Source organism: Rhinatrema bivittatum, chromosome 4 (genome assembly GCF_901001135.1).
Source record: "Rhinatrema bivittatum chromosome 4, aRhiBiv1.1, whole genome shotgun sequence".
NCBI lineage: Eukaryota > Metazoa > Chordata > Amphibia > Gymnophiona > Rhinatrematidae > Rhinatrema > Rhinatrema bivittatum.
This window is the reverse complement of record NC_042618.1, coordinates 343,197,097-343,213,229: the sequence shown is the minus strand read 5'-3', so window position 1 is coordinate 343,213,229 and position 16,133 is coordinate 343,197,097. Positions and strand designations below refer to the sequence as shown.

The window sequence follows — 16,133 nt, the reverse complement described above, 5'->3', positions numbered from 1 at the left end:
CTCGAGAACCGACACCGGAAAAATTGAGCTTCGTCTGTCAAACCCGCTGACAGCCACCGCGCTAGTACAAAAGGAGGCACTAGGGACGCGCTAGTGTCCCTAGCGCCTCCTTTTACCTGTTTTTAGGCCAGGCCTAATTTGCATACTGAATTGCGCGCACAGGAGAGTGGCCTGTGCGCGAGCCGGGAGAGCAGGCATTCGCCCGCTCTCCCGCGGACTTTACTATATCGGGCCGTAAGTTAGCCAGAACGCCCCATCCCACCCCTTAGTTATCTGGCTGTTTCACTGGATAAACAGCTGGCTAAGTGGTGGCAATTCAGCATAACCAAATTTCAAATAGCACCTCTTAGCCTGCTAAGTTGGAGCTTAACTGGCTAAGTGGCGCTGAATATCGACTTCAAACAGCCCATCCCAGGGGAATCAGTTCAACAGTGAACATATAGCCTACCTGAGAGTAAGAGGGCTAAAATCATCAGATAGCTAGAGGGATCATAGAAAAGTCCCATAGTGAGCCTGGTGGCTGTGATGTCACAAGTGGATGGAGTGAGCAGATTTTGTGTAGTCTTTCAGAAGGTGAACACACTACTGAAGCTTGATGCGTACCCAATGCAACACACTGACAAACTGCTGGATCAGTTAGGCAAAGCCAAATATATAACCACCTTAGACTTAACCAAAGCTGCCTGGCAAAGAACTTATGTGAGGAAATAGCATTAAGTTTACTTTAGTTTAGTTTATTTACTTGTTTGACCGCCTTTCAACATAAATCAAAGCCACCCTAAGGACCTCTAACAGTTTCAAAACTTGCCATTCAGACTATATGGGGTGGTGCCTTCATTTCAAAGGCTAAAGAACTGCATACTCCACCAAAACCAACAATATGCTACTGCATGTTTACACGATGCAGTGATACACTCAGAAGACTGGAATATGCATTTCTCTAGAGTGGCAACATTTCTAATGTCCTCGAGGAAAACCTGATTAACTGCAAACCTTTCCACACGCGCCGTAGCAGAAAATATATGTAGATAAGATGCTCGGGGTTAAATCCATAAGCTATTGGATAGATTAAGTAGCAGCAGAATTTACAGAGTCTAGATCAACTGTAAGAGGGCGTAGACTACAGTTGTTTGCGATTTGATCCATTGTCTGATTTGGATGGCCATAATCACACTTTGAATTGCCTTTGAATTTCCACTACCATGTAGATTACCTAGATTCAAATCCCGGGTCAGGAGTTCTGTTCCCTGATCAGGGATGCATGGAGGAAGAATTCACAGCCCCTGGAGAAAGAAAGACCCAGTCATCGCACAGCAGCGACATCTAGTGGCTGGTTTTAAGACCCACGATTGGAGGGCACTGCAAGGCTCCCTGGTATATGGCTCCCATTCAAGGACTATCGCTGTAGTGACTGGGTTAAGGAGTTGGGAGGTGTGATATATAATAGCGGGGAAAAATCCCCAGGTAGTTGCAGCATAACCCAACAGAGGCTGGTTCTGATTCTGGAAGAACAAAAAGAGCAGAAGAAAACTACCAAGTGAAAAAAAAAAAAACCAACTAAGCTCAGGCCCTTCAGCTTGAAAAATTAAGACAAACGGGCCGATGCTATACCCTGTGCTGACTGCAGTGCACGGTTGATCCATGACTGGATGCGTGTTTTGGATGCGCGACCATATCCCCTGATGCAAAATGGGGGTTAGAGCATTCAAAATGCATGTAGGTAATAGTGCTCATCACATGCAAATGCATGTTGATAAGGCTATTATCGATTCTCCCTCCATGGAGCTGGCTTTAAGTCTTGAGGAGTCCAAAAAGTGCACAGAAAAGCAGAAAATAATGCTTTTCTGTACTTCCTCTGACCTAATATTGCAATGATATTAAGTCGGAGGAAGTACAGAACGTCCCCTAGTCGGAGGAACTACAGAAAAGCAGTATTTTCTGCTTTTCTGTAAAATTTTTGGGCTCCTCAAGAATTAACGCCTGCTTCAGGGCAGAAGTTAATTTTTGAGGGTAAAAATGTGCACCTTGGGCGCACATGATTATTATTATTATTATTTTGCATCGGGGGGAAATAGCTAATAGCCTCATCAACATGAATTTACATGTTATGAGCGCTATTAGCTACGTGCTCGGTTGGACATGCATTTTGGATGCGCTAACCCCCGTTTTGCATCGGGGGTTATGGCTATGCATCCAAAATGCACGTCCAATCACGTGTTGAGTCGTGCACTGCGGCCACAGTATGGTATTGTATTGGCTTAATATTTTAACATTTAATATTTAATATTTAAATGTTTTAACATGCCACTGTCTATACCTTCTGTGCTTATCGTTGCTCTCCTTCACTTCTGGTTTTATAGCAGGACCAGGAATCTATTCTCTGTTTCACTTGGAAAACTAACTTCCCTGCAAGCAATGCCTGGGAGATTACAGATCTAGAGAGTCTCAAATCACCTCTTCCTTCATTTTGCAAAAATCTTTTCCATGCATTTCTGAGTTGTTCATTCTTTTTTTCTATTTCCGAATGCTCTCTTAGGATCACTGATATTGTTTGGGGCATGCAGTATCTTGCTGGCTGTGTTTAAGATTGGTTATGAGGCCACTTCTTTAGACAGCTTACACCCGGTGGAAATCCTCTTCCCAGTCCTGGAAATTCTTTTTATCAGCAGTCAGGTAAGGAGACCCGCGCGCTATACATGTGACTATTCCCCTGCCTGATCTTTATATGCTGCCACCTGGTGACTGGTTGGTGTAACTGCACTTTGCTCACGCTTGTGTTCCGTACAGTTGCGTTATCACCAAGTCACAAAAGTAACATTTTCAAAGTGTTCCAGCCTGCCAGCAGCAAGGGAGGTTCTCTGATTCCTTGCTTTGATTTACCTCACAGCTGGAAATGTATTTATTTCCTTCTGATCTTCCACCATGGTCCTGCAAGCTCTAAGCGGATCTCAAGAATAAATAACAAAGGTACCTACCATGAATTGAAACCAAACCTGACAGAAGAACTGGCCTCATTAAAACCCACGGAACCACTCAAAAATCTCTACAAATCTGTTTCCAGCAGCCATGGACCTGAGAGAATAACCAAGTGTTTTTATCTTTTTTATGGAATATTACATAACACATTTTCTCTTGAGCCTCAAGTGAGATAACATTCCAAAGTGCTGGGCTAAAGCAATTAAATGCACAGTTTCTAGTGGAAACCAGCTTTGTTAATTCCAGGCTGAGCTTGATCAGAAAAGCTTGCTGGGAAGACCTAAGAATGTTAGTAATTAATTATTGGGAAAAGAGAAGAGAATAAAATAGTAAACATCTTATTGCCTTTGTATTGCACCTTGAGTACTGTGTGCAGTTCTGACCACCCCCCCCCCCCTCTAAAAAAAAAAAAAAAAAAAAAAAAAGGCAGCAGAATTAGAAAGGTTGCAGAGAAAGGCGACGAAAATGATGAAGGGCTCCCCTATGAGGAAAGGCTAAAGAGGTTAGGGCTGGTCAGCTTGGAAAGGAGATGGCTGAAAGGGGACGCGACAGAAATATAAAAAATCATGAGCTGGGTGGAACGGGTAAATAAAGGGCGGTTATTTACCCTTTCAAATAATACTTAAACAAGGGGGGTCACTCCGTGAAACGAACACCCAGCAGATTCAAAACAAATCGCTGAAAGTATTGTTTCACTTAATGCACGGTCAAGCTGTGGAATCTGGTGCCGGAGGATGTGGTCATAGCATAGCGGGATTTAAAAGAAGTTTGGACAAGTTCCTGGAGCAAAAGCCCATGAACAATTATTTTTATTGATGTATTTAGGTGATTTATATTCCACCTTTCAGGCACGTCAAAGCGTAGGTACGTCCCTATTCCCCAGAGGGCTCGCAATCTAAATTTGCAGCTGGGGCAACAGAGGGTGAAGTGACTTGCCCAAGGTCACAAGGAACATTAGCCAGGCAGACTTAGGAGAGCCACTGCTTACCCCTGGGAGTGAGATACATGAAATAGATCTACTTTATGGGATCTGCCAGATACTCGTGACTCAAACTGGCCACTGTCGAAGACAGGATGCTGGGACCGAGGGACCTATGTCCGGCCCAGTATAGGATATTGTATGTTTCCACTTCCAGGCTGGTAGCATTGTAGCAAAGTGGCCAAACACAGATCATCAACTTCGAAAGTGAGTTAGAGAAACCGGAGGAGAAAGATAAAAAGGGGAGTGACAATCAGGAGAGACTTCATAGTAATGTAGGTTTTGCTTCTGCGCTTTGATTGGGGTTTTTTTTTTTTTAACGTGGCGCTTGTCCCATGTTACCTATTACGTTTGTTTCCACTTTGCACCCCCCCCCCCCCCCTCAGAATACTAAAACCTGGAGTCACATCAGACACGAGAACAGATCACATGCCACCACTGGTATGAGAAGGCCAAGCCACTGCAGAGAAGTGGCACAAAGCACAGCTGTTCACCGGGCAGAACACAGCTCACAGCTTCCCATTGAAAGCTGAGGCTGTTCCATTGCAGCACTAATACTGCACTAGTCGGGGGGGGGGGGGGAGGGGAAGAGAATAAATGTATGGATTAATATATATGTTTCTTGAAATAATTTGTAGTGAATAATCATTTATAAACAGAACAGGTATTCACCAATGCTCTAGCTAGCAAGTGGAAACTGACGAGCCGTTTCCGCAATTCTGAGGACACGGTCTTACGCTTCAGAAAACATTTGGAGCATTTCAGGGATCTGTATAACTGGCCCTGCTCTTGCTTAATAATTATGATGACTATCAATAAATCTGCAAATGTACCTTATACATATCTTTTTTATAGTACTTAATGGGCAGAGGCTATAATCTTCAGAACAGTACTCACTGCATGATTCAAAAATAACTATTTGAATTCATTTACACCAGTGGGGGGGGAAACGTCTGTAGCCTCCTGGCTCCTGTCTGACTTTTCTCCTAGGCTGCAATGGAGCAATGCCTTCAATTTTTATTTGAATTTTCAGATCGTCTGCAGTTTTCAAATTCTCAACCACCGAACAGGGCTGAACCAAATCCAAAAAAAGTAGGACGTAAAGGTCAAAGGACGTTCCTTCTAAGCAGGTGGAACGTCACCCTCCTAGCTCTTGCAGGGTATCTTACCTTGGCATTTCAAAGTTTTTACTGGGAAATCATTTAGTACCACAGTGGCGAAGCATGAGAAAAGTTAAGAACCTTGGAGATATAGTCACATTGCCAAATTCAACTTCTATGTATAGACCATGTGCCATACCCAGAAATGTCCTCACAGACTTATCCCCAAAAAGGATTTAAAAGATTATCAAAAGAAGAGAAAAAAAAACCACAAAAATTTACAACAAAACCCAGCCTCCTTCCCTCTCCACTCCCATTCAAGCTTAATTTACCTTAATATGTTCAGGGCATGAGATCTAGCGCTATAGTTAGCTTCTCATACATTCCTTTGGACAAAAATCCGAAACATGATATTCAGTCTGAGGTATCTTATGACGCCAAAGTGGAGACAATCTAATGTTAAATAATCAGGGGCCATCCTTGGAACCAGTTTCTTCTCGTCTCTACTGGAAAATATTAGCCTTTTTGTACGTGAGAGATCTAATTGTTTTTGAACATTGGTGCTACGACTGTACCTGGATGTAACTCACCTTAAGCTACAATGAAAAGGCGTGAGCTAAATGCACTAAGTAAATAAATACTACGTGACTTCACATCGAATGGTATTTTGGATATTTAATGGCACAAAAAACTTTTCTAAACCAATAGACTTTTTATAGAGTTGAGGGATATATGATTAAACTCAATTTTACGTCCAGTGATTTATGAACATCTCCATACATAACATCATATTGATTTTTATGAAATTGAGTGTAATTTGGAATAAGCAACTCTTTTTTAATACTGTGCTTTTTTTTTTTTTTTTTGCAAAAGAGAGATTTTATTTATTTAGCCATTTTATATAGCGTTGTTTCAAGCAAAGATCTCAATGGTTAACATCATGACATAAATATTATAGGTACCAATTACTTTCACTTGATGTGTTCATATATCATACATTTTAGGTGAAGGACAGATTTTAGGTGAAAGACACATATGTTGACTAAGGCGGCTAGGGGAACGAGAGAGATAAAGGGATGGGGAGCTCTTAAAACAAAAGGTGTTGGAGAGATATAAAGAAGGTGGTTGAGAGAAAATGTTTCAGATATGTTTATTTAGGCTGGGTTGGAAAGAAAGTGGTGATGAGTTCTTTAGTTAGGTTCATATTGAGTTTGTCCACGTAGGAGCAAGAAATGATTTCTGAAGGTTAAGTTAGATTATAGGTATTTTGAAATAACCACATTTTGAGGTCACGTTTGAATTTTTGTTTCAGTGGTCAGACTAGAATCTCAGGTAGAGCGTTCCAAAGCTTAGGGCCAGCTATGGAGAACATTCGGTCTCTTATTTTTGTCAGATGTGTGTTCTGTAATGACAGCACAACTAGTAATCCTTTATTATGAGATCTTAGTGATCTCTGTAGCTTGTACGGTTGTAGCTTGTACGGTTGAAGTGCCACCCCTACCAGGCCAGTGTTTTCAAAGTGGAGGGAGGAGTGTATTAATGTTACGACTTTGTATTGTAATGGATTCGGGATTGTATCAGTAGCCAGTGCAGAGCTAGCAGTGATCGTGAGATGTGATCGAATTTCCTGAATCCTGTTAGGAGTCTTGCTGCAGTATTTTGTAGTAGTTTTAGTTTTTTAATAAGACATTTAGGTGCACCGAGTAGAAGAGAGTTGCAGTAGTCTAAGTTTGAAAAAATTAGGGTTAGTAGTACCGCCCGGAAGTCTACAAGAGTCATCAATGGTTTCAGTCTATGTAGCCTGATTTGATTAATTTGTATATGTGTTTTTCCATAGGTAGGTTCTCATCCTAAGTCCCGCACTTGGTCTGAAGGTGTAATATTGAAGTTACCCAGGTCAAGTGTCTGTGGTAGTGTTATTGGAGGATTTCATCTTAACAAGATGTTTTCAGTTTTATTAGTGTTTAGAGATAGTTTAAGATTGGATAATTCATGTTGATTAGCCTTCATGAGTGATGCCAGCATCTGTACTGTATTTTCAGTGGAAATGGTGCATGGTATATAGAACTGAATGTCATCGTAATAGAGATGTGCATTCTTTTATCACAAATTAGGCAATTTCAACGAAATTGCCTAATTCGTTGAGGGTCGGGGGCCCTGAACCCTGAGACTAATTTTCCCCAAACTACGAGGAAAATTAGTTTTTCGGGTTTGTACAAAAAACCACCCCAAGCAAAGGCTATCGGTGCCATTTTGATTACTGGCAGCCGAGGTCAGAGTGCAGAAGATTGCTCCCGGACCACCGCTGGACCACCAGGGACTTTTGGCAAGTCTTGGGGGACCCTCCTGACCCCCAAAGACTTGCCAAAAGTCCAGCAGGGGTCCGGGAGCGACCTCCTGCACTCGGACCGTCAGCGCCAGTAATCAAAATGGCGCCGATAGCCTTTGCAACCTCTTCCCCACAAGAACCACTGTATTCTAGTGTACCGTAGTGTGTATCCACAAATCCAAATAAATGGTACAACCAGTAAATCTAAAACTAATATCTAAATCTTTCACCAGATATTTGTAGGCCCCTTATTCCAAGGGTCTGTATAGCATCACAGACTCTGTTATGGTCCAGGGTCACCTTGCTTTAATTTATAACCTCATTTTTTTGTTTTTCATTTTAGTGTTTGTAATAAAATCTACCAAAAGTCTCAATGTACTCTTATTGATTTCACACTTATTTTTTCAAAACATGCACATTATCCACAGATATAACAGGAGCTCTAATACTCATCCATTAATTGGTCACCCGACATGATCATGTTTCGACAAAAAAATGTCCTGCTTCAGGGGTTGCCCTTCAACGTTTGTACGAGAACCGTCCCGTATTTACTCCTCCAACTCGAGCCTTCTTGTCTTCTGTTTCAATAGATGCAAGAATAAACTGGTACGAAACGAGCCTTATTTCCTTCCATGTTGACTAATACAACTTGAGCCTTCTTGTATTCCTGGCTTACATATCCGTCTTTTATTCACACAGTTGGTGCCCTGTGTTCCCCGACATTCTTTGGCACCTTCCGTTCTAAGCAATCCTGTGGTCCGTGCTGGCCTTTGGCGCTTTGTGATCCAGGTCATGTAAAGGTTACAGGTGCTCATGTCCCGTCCTGGGAGCCCGGTGCTATCTCTAGAGCCTTTGGGTGTGGTGCTGTGCTTCCGAACATGGGACGGCAGTGTATGTCCCCTGCTGTTTTTGGTTGTGGTGGGCTAGGCAGTATATTTCTGTGCCTTATCCAGCTTCGAAGCAAGTGCAGCCATTTCAGGGGGGGGGGGGGAGATCCTCGTGGAGAAGAGCCAGAACGGTATGGAGATGAAATCCGAGGAGGATAAGCCCGAATCACTCTCTGTCCCTCTCCTCGCAAATAGCCTGCAGGGAACCTTCTTCTGTCTATTTTATTTATTTTAAAAAAATCTGTATGCCACTTAGGCAAAGTTCAAAGCAGTTTACAATGGACAGCAAATAATAAAAACATTAAAAAAACAACCCATAGACCTCAGAAAACATCATATAATAACAGAAACAAAAAAAGCCCCTCTCACTATGCACTCAGGTCTCAAAAGCCAAAGGGTTTGTGTTCCCCCTCCCCCCACCAGCCCCTTCTGTCCTGAAGGGAAGAGGGGGGGAGGTGAAGTTGGAGTGGACAGAGAAAACAGTCAGAATGTTAGATCTGTCAAAGATCTCTTACATCCTTATCAAACCAAAGATGATTTCTCAATTCTTAAATGGAGTGATGATGTACAGAAGAATGTCCTCTTTATACAAAGGCTCTTGCACCAGCATATGTAGCCAGTCGTACACTATTTACAAAGACCTGGATGTGTTTAGGAAGTCTGCAACTACTGGTATCTCTCAGCTGGCAGAGAGGACATTCATTTAAATTAATAGATGCCGTGAGTGCCACTACTGCTGAAAGGTTTCAACTTTTGCTAAACCAGGCCATTTTAATATCGGTTATCATGCGTCCAATAGGTGTGGACACATCTTTCTGTGTAATTTACAGCATACATAAGCTCACATGCTGTGAAAGACAAGGACTTTCTCAAGAAAATATTATAAAAGATGGTTGCACTCTTTCAAATCAAAACAAAAGGGACATTTCACAGTTAAAAGTTTGTAACGTACATGTCTTAATCTGATAAATTGTCGATTTTGGTACTTGGTACATTTTTTTATTTGCATATAGTTTAAATATTGTTTAAAAACAACCTGAATGATATACAATAAAAAAAAACCAGACTTATTTTGCATAGATGTGAAACAATGCAAAATTCTGCAGAATTTTGAAAAATCGGCTTGCAGAATTTGCTAACTTGCTGCAGAATCTTGAAAAACTAGGGGGCACCGCTTACCATCTGTTGATATCTAGGGAAAATGTAGTCCTTGGGAAGGAGTATCATATTTAGATTATGTGTTCCGCCTCTCCGTAGTATATGGTATTTTATGAAATTGTATAAACTCTTTACGAGGCCAGGCAGGGTAAAGGTGTTCCTTATTGCTAGAGTGCATAGGCGCGCCCTATTTTGTGATCTAATCAGGCGGGGTTAATATTCGGCTGCTTTTACGTCCATGAGAGTAAAATTGACATTGGTTGCTTTTATACTCTATTCCACTGTTTAATGAGTAATGTATCATTAAGACTATATTTAAGCTTTGAGCAAGGCCTTCCGATCAGAGGTGGAAGGAACTGCTTATACGTTCTCTCTTTAGCTGAACTTTCACTCACCCTCTAAGGATGATAATCAGTGTTCACCCTGAGAATGTTAACCTCAGTGATTCACTGAGAGACTCAAGCACAATCCCTGTATGGACCCAAATACAAAACAATCCAGTAACTTTGGATTATTCTGTGAATTGCCACTCCTCTGCCCTCACTGTAGGTTTTGTGTGGTTGTTTTTGGGCAAACGCTCACCCAAACCAACCTTTTTTTTTTTTTTTTTTGGTGCGTTCTGTTGCAATCAAGTGCCTTTCTTGTAGGAAAAGGCTGAACCTACATATAAAGATTTTAGGTATAGCAATATATCCTGTTATGTTGACTCAAGTAATTAATCCTATTTGCGTTCAGGGAAAACAATGTCTCAAAGCCTTAGTCAACAATGTCTGTATAATATTACAAACTCACACATTATTGCACATTGATAATTACACAGTTGAACATAACTTTCTCTGGACAGATGTGTATGCTGTCGGTGTTCCATTTCACACATTAGCATAATTAGATTATTATTACATAATCATCTGTCATTTCTAAAATAGATTTGCCAAATGTTACTGAAAGACAAAGCATGTATGAGATTTGATCAGTGACTTAGATAGGAGCTAAAAGTAGATGCGTAATAATTATACACTGTCAGCACTGGGAGTAGACGTATACAAGCCACGTGCATTCAATGTCAAAGACGTTCTTTCTTCCAAGGGGTTTGGCTACACCATAGAAGAAGCTGCCCCACATTCTGGTGTGAAAGAGTGGTTTCCCTGCATTTGTTAGAAAGGGGATGTTTAGTGTGCCCTTGGGCCTCAGCCCGACCCCAGACGGATCCAGGACCGAACCGAGGGTTGACGGCGTGTTCCACTATGGCAGACGGTCTTACCCTCCGCCAGGCCTGCACGCTCCCAAGGCCAACAACAGGATGATGTTGGAATGTGAATGGTCCTCCGACCATTCCGAGCCCTTTCGGACCTGCCGCTTGGAACGGCATGGAGCAGCAGGCCTGGCCTGAGGATGAGGGCAGACGGGCCTTGACATGAAGACGTGACATTATGACGAAGGAGAAGACGTGACACCAGGGCTCTTGAAGACATAACACCAGGGCTGATGCGAAGACATCACGGACCGGGTGGTCGATGCAACGGCATCAGGGACAAGACTCTGAAATGCAGACATGACGAGGAACTTGAAATCCAAACAAGACAAGACGAAGGGCAGGAGGACATTGGCACTGTCTCTCAGGGCGCCCTACTCAGCTCACCTTCACGGGCAGACCCAATGAGCTGGTCGCGGACCACCCTGTCCCACTGCGCGCCCTATACAGCCCAAGGAGGCTGGTCACGGACCATGCTGAGAACGGGACGAGCACAGGGAAGGATCCAGTCAAGGTGGGACTCCGACGATGAAGCTGATGTCATCCGAAGCACCAACACGGCTGGCAGGACAAGACTACTCAGGAGCACAGGACACCAGTCCACCTGCAGGCCTCTCCAACCCGGGAAAGACGTCGTCCGAGGGAGAAGGACCAACAGGACCAGAAGGCTCTGGAGCGCTGACGTGAACACCTAGGAGGGCAGGACACCAGAAGGCGAAACACCAGGAGACGAAACACCAGGACACCTGGACAAGGACCTCAGGCACGAAGACATGACTTGACATGGTGTGACATGACGAGAAGACAAACAAAGAGGAGCTCCACGAAGAAGACCTGATGGAGCTCTGGCAGGCAGGAGCCTCCAGAGTGAAGTAACTCCGATGCAAGGCCAAGACGTACTGTGAAGACAGCCCTTTTATAGGGCTGGAGCAGGAAGTCCATCCTTAGGTGGGTCCAGCACACTTCCTGTGCCTGGCCCTTTAAATCCAGTAGAGAGGCGCATGCTGGCGCCTAAGGGAGGAAGCAGGAACTTGACTGTGCAGGACCGTGGACAGCGGCCTGCACCGACGTCTGTGTGCAAGAAACAGGGCTGGGCCTGAAGAGCAGGCCCCGATGACGGCAGCGGCTCCAGCCGCTGCAGGAAGCCCTGAGGGCGGCTCCAGCCGCTACTCCAGCCCAGGGGTGCGACCTCCAGGCCGCGAAGATGTCAGTGACATTGGTGGCGGCTTCCAGCCGTGAAGAGGACACTGAAAGTCCGCGGCTCTGGCCGCGGTGAAGACGGACATCCAGAACAGCCTCCGGGCCACGTGAGCAACTGAAGACCACGGCTCTGGCCGCGCTGAAGGGCCCGACGGCGGCGTCCTTGCCGTGTCGGGTGAAGCATGGGGGGAGGTAAGAGAGTGCCTGCTCGCGGGGGGACCCGCAGGCAGGGTTCATGACAGCATTAACCTGTGTTTAGCTGAAAGTAGTTGACTCTATCACGGTTTTCGGTGATGCAGCTGGTCTTCACTTTTGCCCTCCTCTCCCACTACTAGTACAACAAGGACTGATGATGGTCATCACATCTGAGGCAACCCAGACTGGTACCCATTCCTAATACAAACATGGCAAATATCAGACTAATAGCATCATCTTCAAATAGGACACTGCTGGTCCTTCAATATGTTACCTAGACACATAGAATATGACAGTAGATAAGGACCATGAAGGCCATCTAGTCTTCGCAATAAAAGTCAGATGTGGTTTTGAATCAATCGTTATTGGTAGTAAACAGTTCATTGGGCGATGGAGCGGTTCCTTCCTTGAAAAGGTCTATTATTATACCTGTTTTGAAGAATAAAAATTTGGATCCTCAGATACGCGATAACTATCAACCAGTGTCAGGGTTTCCATATGTAGCAAAGCTTATTGAAAAGGTGGTTACAGTTCAATTAACTGAATTTTTTTAGAATGTGGAAGGATTGGATTATAGTCAGACAGATTTTAGAGCAGGGTGTAGTACAGAGGCAGTTATGATTACTATGATGGACAAGGTTTTGCCACTTTAAGATAGAGGTGATTCTGCCTTGTTAGTTCTGCTGGATTGATCCAGTGCTTTTGATTTGTTGGATCATTCTCTTTTGCTGGCTTGTTGTAGCCATGTGGGGGTTGGAGGCAACTGTTAGGGAATGGATTTCATTTTTGAGGGACAAAAGTGCAATCAGTGTGCATGGAGGGAAGATGCTCAGCACCTAGAGATGTTATGAGTGGGGTTCCTCAGGGATCTTCCTTGTCACCTATACTTTTTAATATATCCTCACCTGTTCCAGGTCCAAATTGATCAGTCATTTTTCGCATCAGTATCTGACAAGGCTTTAATAATACTAAAACACATTGGTGCCAGGTGAAAGTAATAATGGATTTATTATTAGCTTATAGGAATAATTTACAAATCACACTAAATGGCTGAGTGCAGACAATAACAACTTTCACAGAGTACACTGAAATATACACACAAATATACACATAAAAATACAGAGCTTACATTGCTAGCCACAAGGGCTCAAGAGATCCATCTATCCTGCCATGGTCTGAAGGCTGTATTGTTGATGTTGATTCCCTTACAGCTTTGGGTCACCTTTATACAGTTTTTGAGAAATCTCTCAGGAGAAGAAATCTAACACTGGCAGATATATAAGGTGGGAATGAGCAAGCTGCTTGAAGCAGGTGGCGGGTCTTTCTCCCTTTGTTTTCGTATCAGACCTGGTGCCACAGTTGTACCTTCTTCCTGCTTGGGTGCTGTAGTTCGGGACAGTCCTAATCAACAGCATCTGCATAAGCGAGAGACACCTCCCTTCTGCTGTAAACCTTAGCAAACAGTTGGGGAGATGCAAGCAGAAAAGTAATTCTGCAAGTAGTGGGAGATCAGATTTATTTATTTATTTATTTAAGGTTTTTATATACCGGCAATCATGAGAACATATCTTGCTGGTTTACATGAAACGGGAGTGCATTAAATACATCAAACTAGAACTCAGGTGACCGAAAGTACAGTTACAATTAACAAGGGTGGCAGAACTTGGTGAAGAGGAAGAAAAAGGAAAGAATAAATGGTTAAACGATATACAAGTCACATTACAAGTTATGTACAAATGGCATGATTAATGGCTGAATGTTTTGAGGAGTCCTTGGGTTGTGTCCTTGGATTGTGTCATTAAATTGTGTCTTGGAAAGCTTGCTTGAATAACCAAGTCTTAAGTCTTTTCCTAAAAGTTGGGAGGCAAGGTTCCAGTCTGAGATCTGTGGGCAATGAATTCCACAGAAGGGGGCCAGCTGTGGAGGTGGCGCGATCTCTTAGGGTAATGTGTCTAGTCGTTTTTGCAGGGGGAACTTGGAGTGTGCCTCTATAAACATCTCTGGTAGGTCTTGTCGAGTTGTATACTTGGAGAGGAAATTGAAGATCGAGGGAAGTGCATTGATGTATAGTTTTGAAAATGATACATATGGTTTTGTACATGATACGGAAGTATACGGGTAGCCAATGTAGCTCTTTCAGGATGGGAGATATGTGATCTCTTTTTCTTGTGCCTGTTAGTAGTCGGGCTGCTGAATTTTGCACCATCTGTAATGGTTTGGAATAGGAAGAAGGCAGACCTAGCAATAGGGAGTTGCAATAGTCTAATTTTGAAAAAATGACTGCCTGGATGATCGTTCTGAAGTCTTGAGCATGGAAGAGAGGTCTTATCCTTTTCAAGACCTGGAGTTTATAGAAGCAGTCTTTGGTTGTTTTGTTGATGTGTGCCTTGAAGTTTAGCCGGTTGTCCAATAACACTCCTAAGTCTCTAACTTGTGCAGTAGGTAGGTTGGTGGGAAGAGTAATGTTAGGTGTATTGTTCTCGGGAGAGATGAGTAGGATTTCTGTCTTGGAGGAATTTAAGATGAGGTGAAGGCTGTTGAGAAGTTGTTTGATTTTTTGGTGGCATGATTCCCAGTAGTCAAGAGTTTTAGAGTATGTGTCTTTGATGGGGATGATGATTTGAATATCATCTGCGTATAGGAAGTACTTTAGATTGAGGTCAGTGAGAAGTTGGCAAAGAGGAAGCAGGTAAATATTGAATAGAGTCGGAGATAATGAAGAACCTTGTGGGACTCTTATGGCAGAGTCAAATCTTGAGGATTCCTTGTTTTGGAGTTTAACTTTGTAACCTCTGTTGTTGAGAAAGGTTTTGAACCAAGATAGGACGGTGCCGCAGATTCCTATGGACGATAACTGATTTAAGAGGATGGTGTGGTTGACCGTGTCGAATGCTGCTGATAGGTCTAACAAGATCAATAGAAAAGAGTTTCCTTTGTCGAGGCCCAGTAAGATATGGTCTGTCAACGAAGTGAGGAGGGATTCTGTGCCTCGATTTTTACGGAAGCCGTGTTGTGGGATGAAGAGAAGATTGTTGTCTTCGATGAAATCTGAGAGTTGAGAGTTCACTAGTTTTTCCATGATCTTTGCGATGAATGGGAGGTTAGCTATGGGGCGGAAGTTGTTAGGGTCCTTCGGGTCTAGGTTGGGTTTCTTTAGGAGCGGTGAGATCATCTGGGAAGGTTGGGTTTCTTTAGGAGCGGTAAGATCATCTGGGAAGGTTCCTTGGGCTAGAGAGCAGTTGATGATATTTTTCAATGAAGTGGCTATTGTGTCTGGAATAGCTAGAAGAAGTTTGGAGGGGATGTGGTCTGCAGGATGAGACGAAGGTTTCATTCTTCTCAGGATGGTTTGTATCTCCGTGGGAGAGACGGGTTCAAAGGTGTTTAAGCTGACGTTTTTGAGGGCAGGTTGTTGATATGTCTGGAGGTCGGCTGTATTGGAAGGCAGTTGTGTTAAGAGATTGGTGATTTTATTTTGGAAAAACTGAGCGAGTTCTTCTGCTTTGGGTTGTGCCATGTTGCCTGGGATTTCTCGCGGAATGGTTTGAGTGAGGCTGGAGACATAAGCGAAGAGGGCTTTGGCGTCAAAAACCAGGTTGTGAATCTTAGATGCATAATAGTCTTTTTTTGATTTTGAGGTGAGAGATTTGTACTGGTAAAGTGTGGATTTGTATGAAAAAATGGTGATGTCACAAGGGGTTTTGCGCCAGGTCGCTTCTTTTTTTCTTAAACTTTGTTTTAGTTTTCTGAGTTCATTAGTGAACCACGGTTGTCTGTTGGATGCATTGGTGTGAGATCTTTTTGTAGTTGAAGGACAGAGCTTGTTGGCTATGTTTTCTGTTATGTTGTTCCAGGAGCGAATGGCAGTGTTCGGGTCAGTGAGGTCTAATAGGGGTAGCTGTGAGACCAATTGGTTGTTAAGGTCTTCTGGTGAGCATCGCCTCTTGTAGTGGAATGAAGGAGAGGGGGAGTAGGGAGTGTTGGATTTTTCCAGCGTGAATGAGGTAGAGATGAGCATGTGGTCTGACCATGGAACCTTTTTGTTCTTCAAATTGGA

At 43.3% G+C, this 16,133-nt stretch overlaps 1 protein-coding gene across 1 annotated transcript in view; it reads left to right on the top strand.

Moving 5' to 3' along the window:
• The window catches only part of OTOP3 (otopetrin 3), a 53,591-nt gene that overhangs the window by 13,289 nt on the left and 24,169 nt on the right, over positions 1 to 16,133 (top strand). Inside the window, exon 3 of the mRNA XM_029597502.1 lies at positions 2,537 to 2,673. Within this exon, the coding sequence (XP_029453362.1) occupies positions 2,537 to 2,673 (137 nt within the window). The remainder of the gene's footprint in view (positions 1 to 2,536; positions 2,674 to 16,133) is intronic.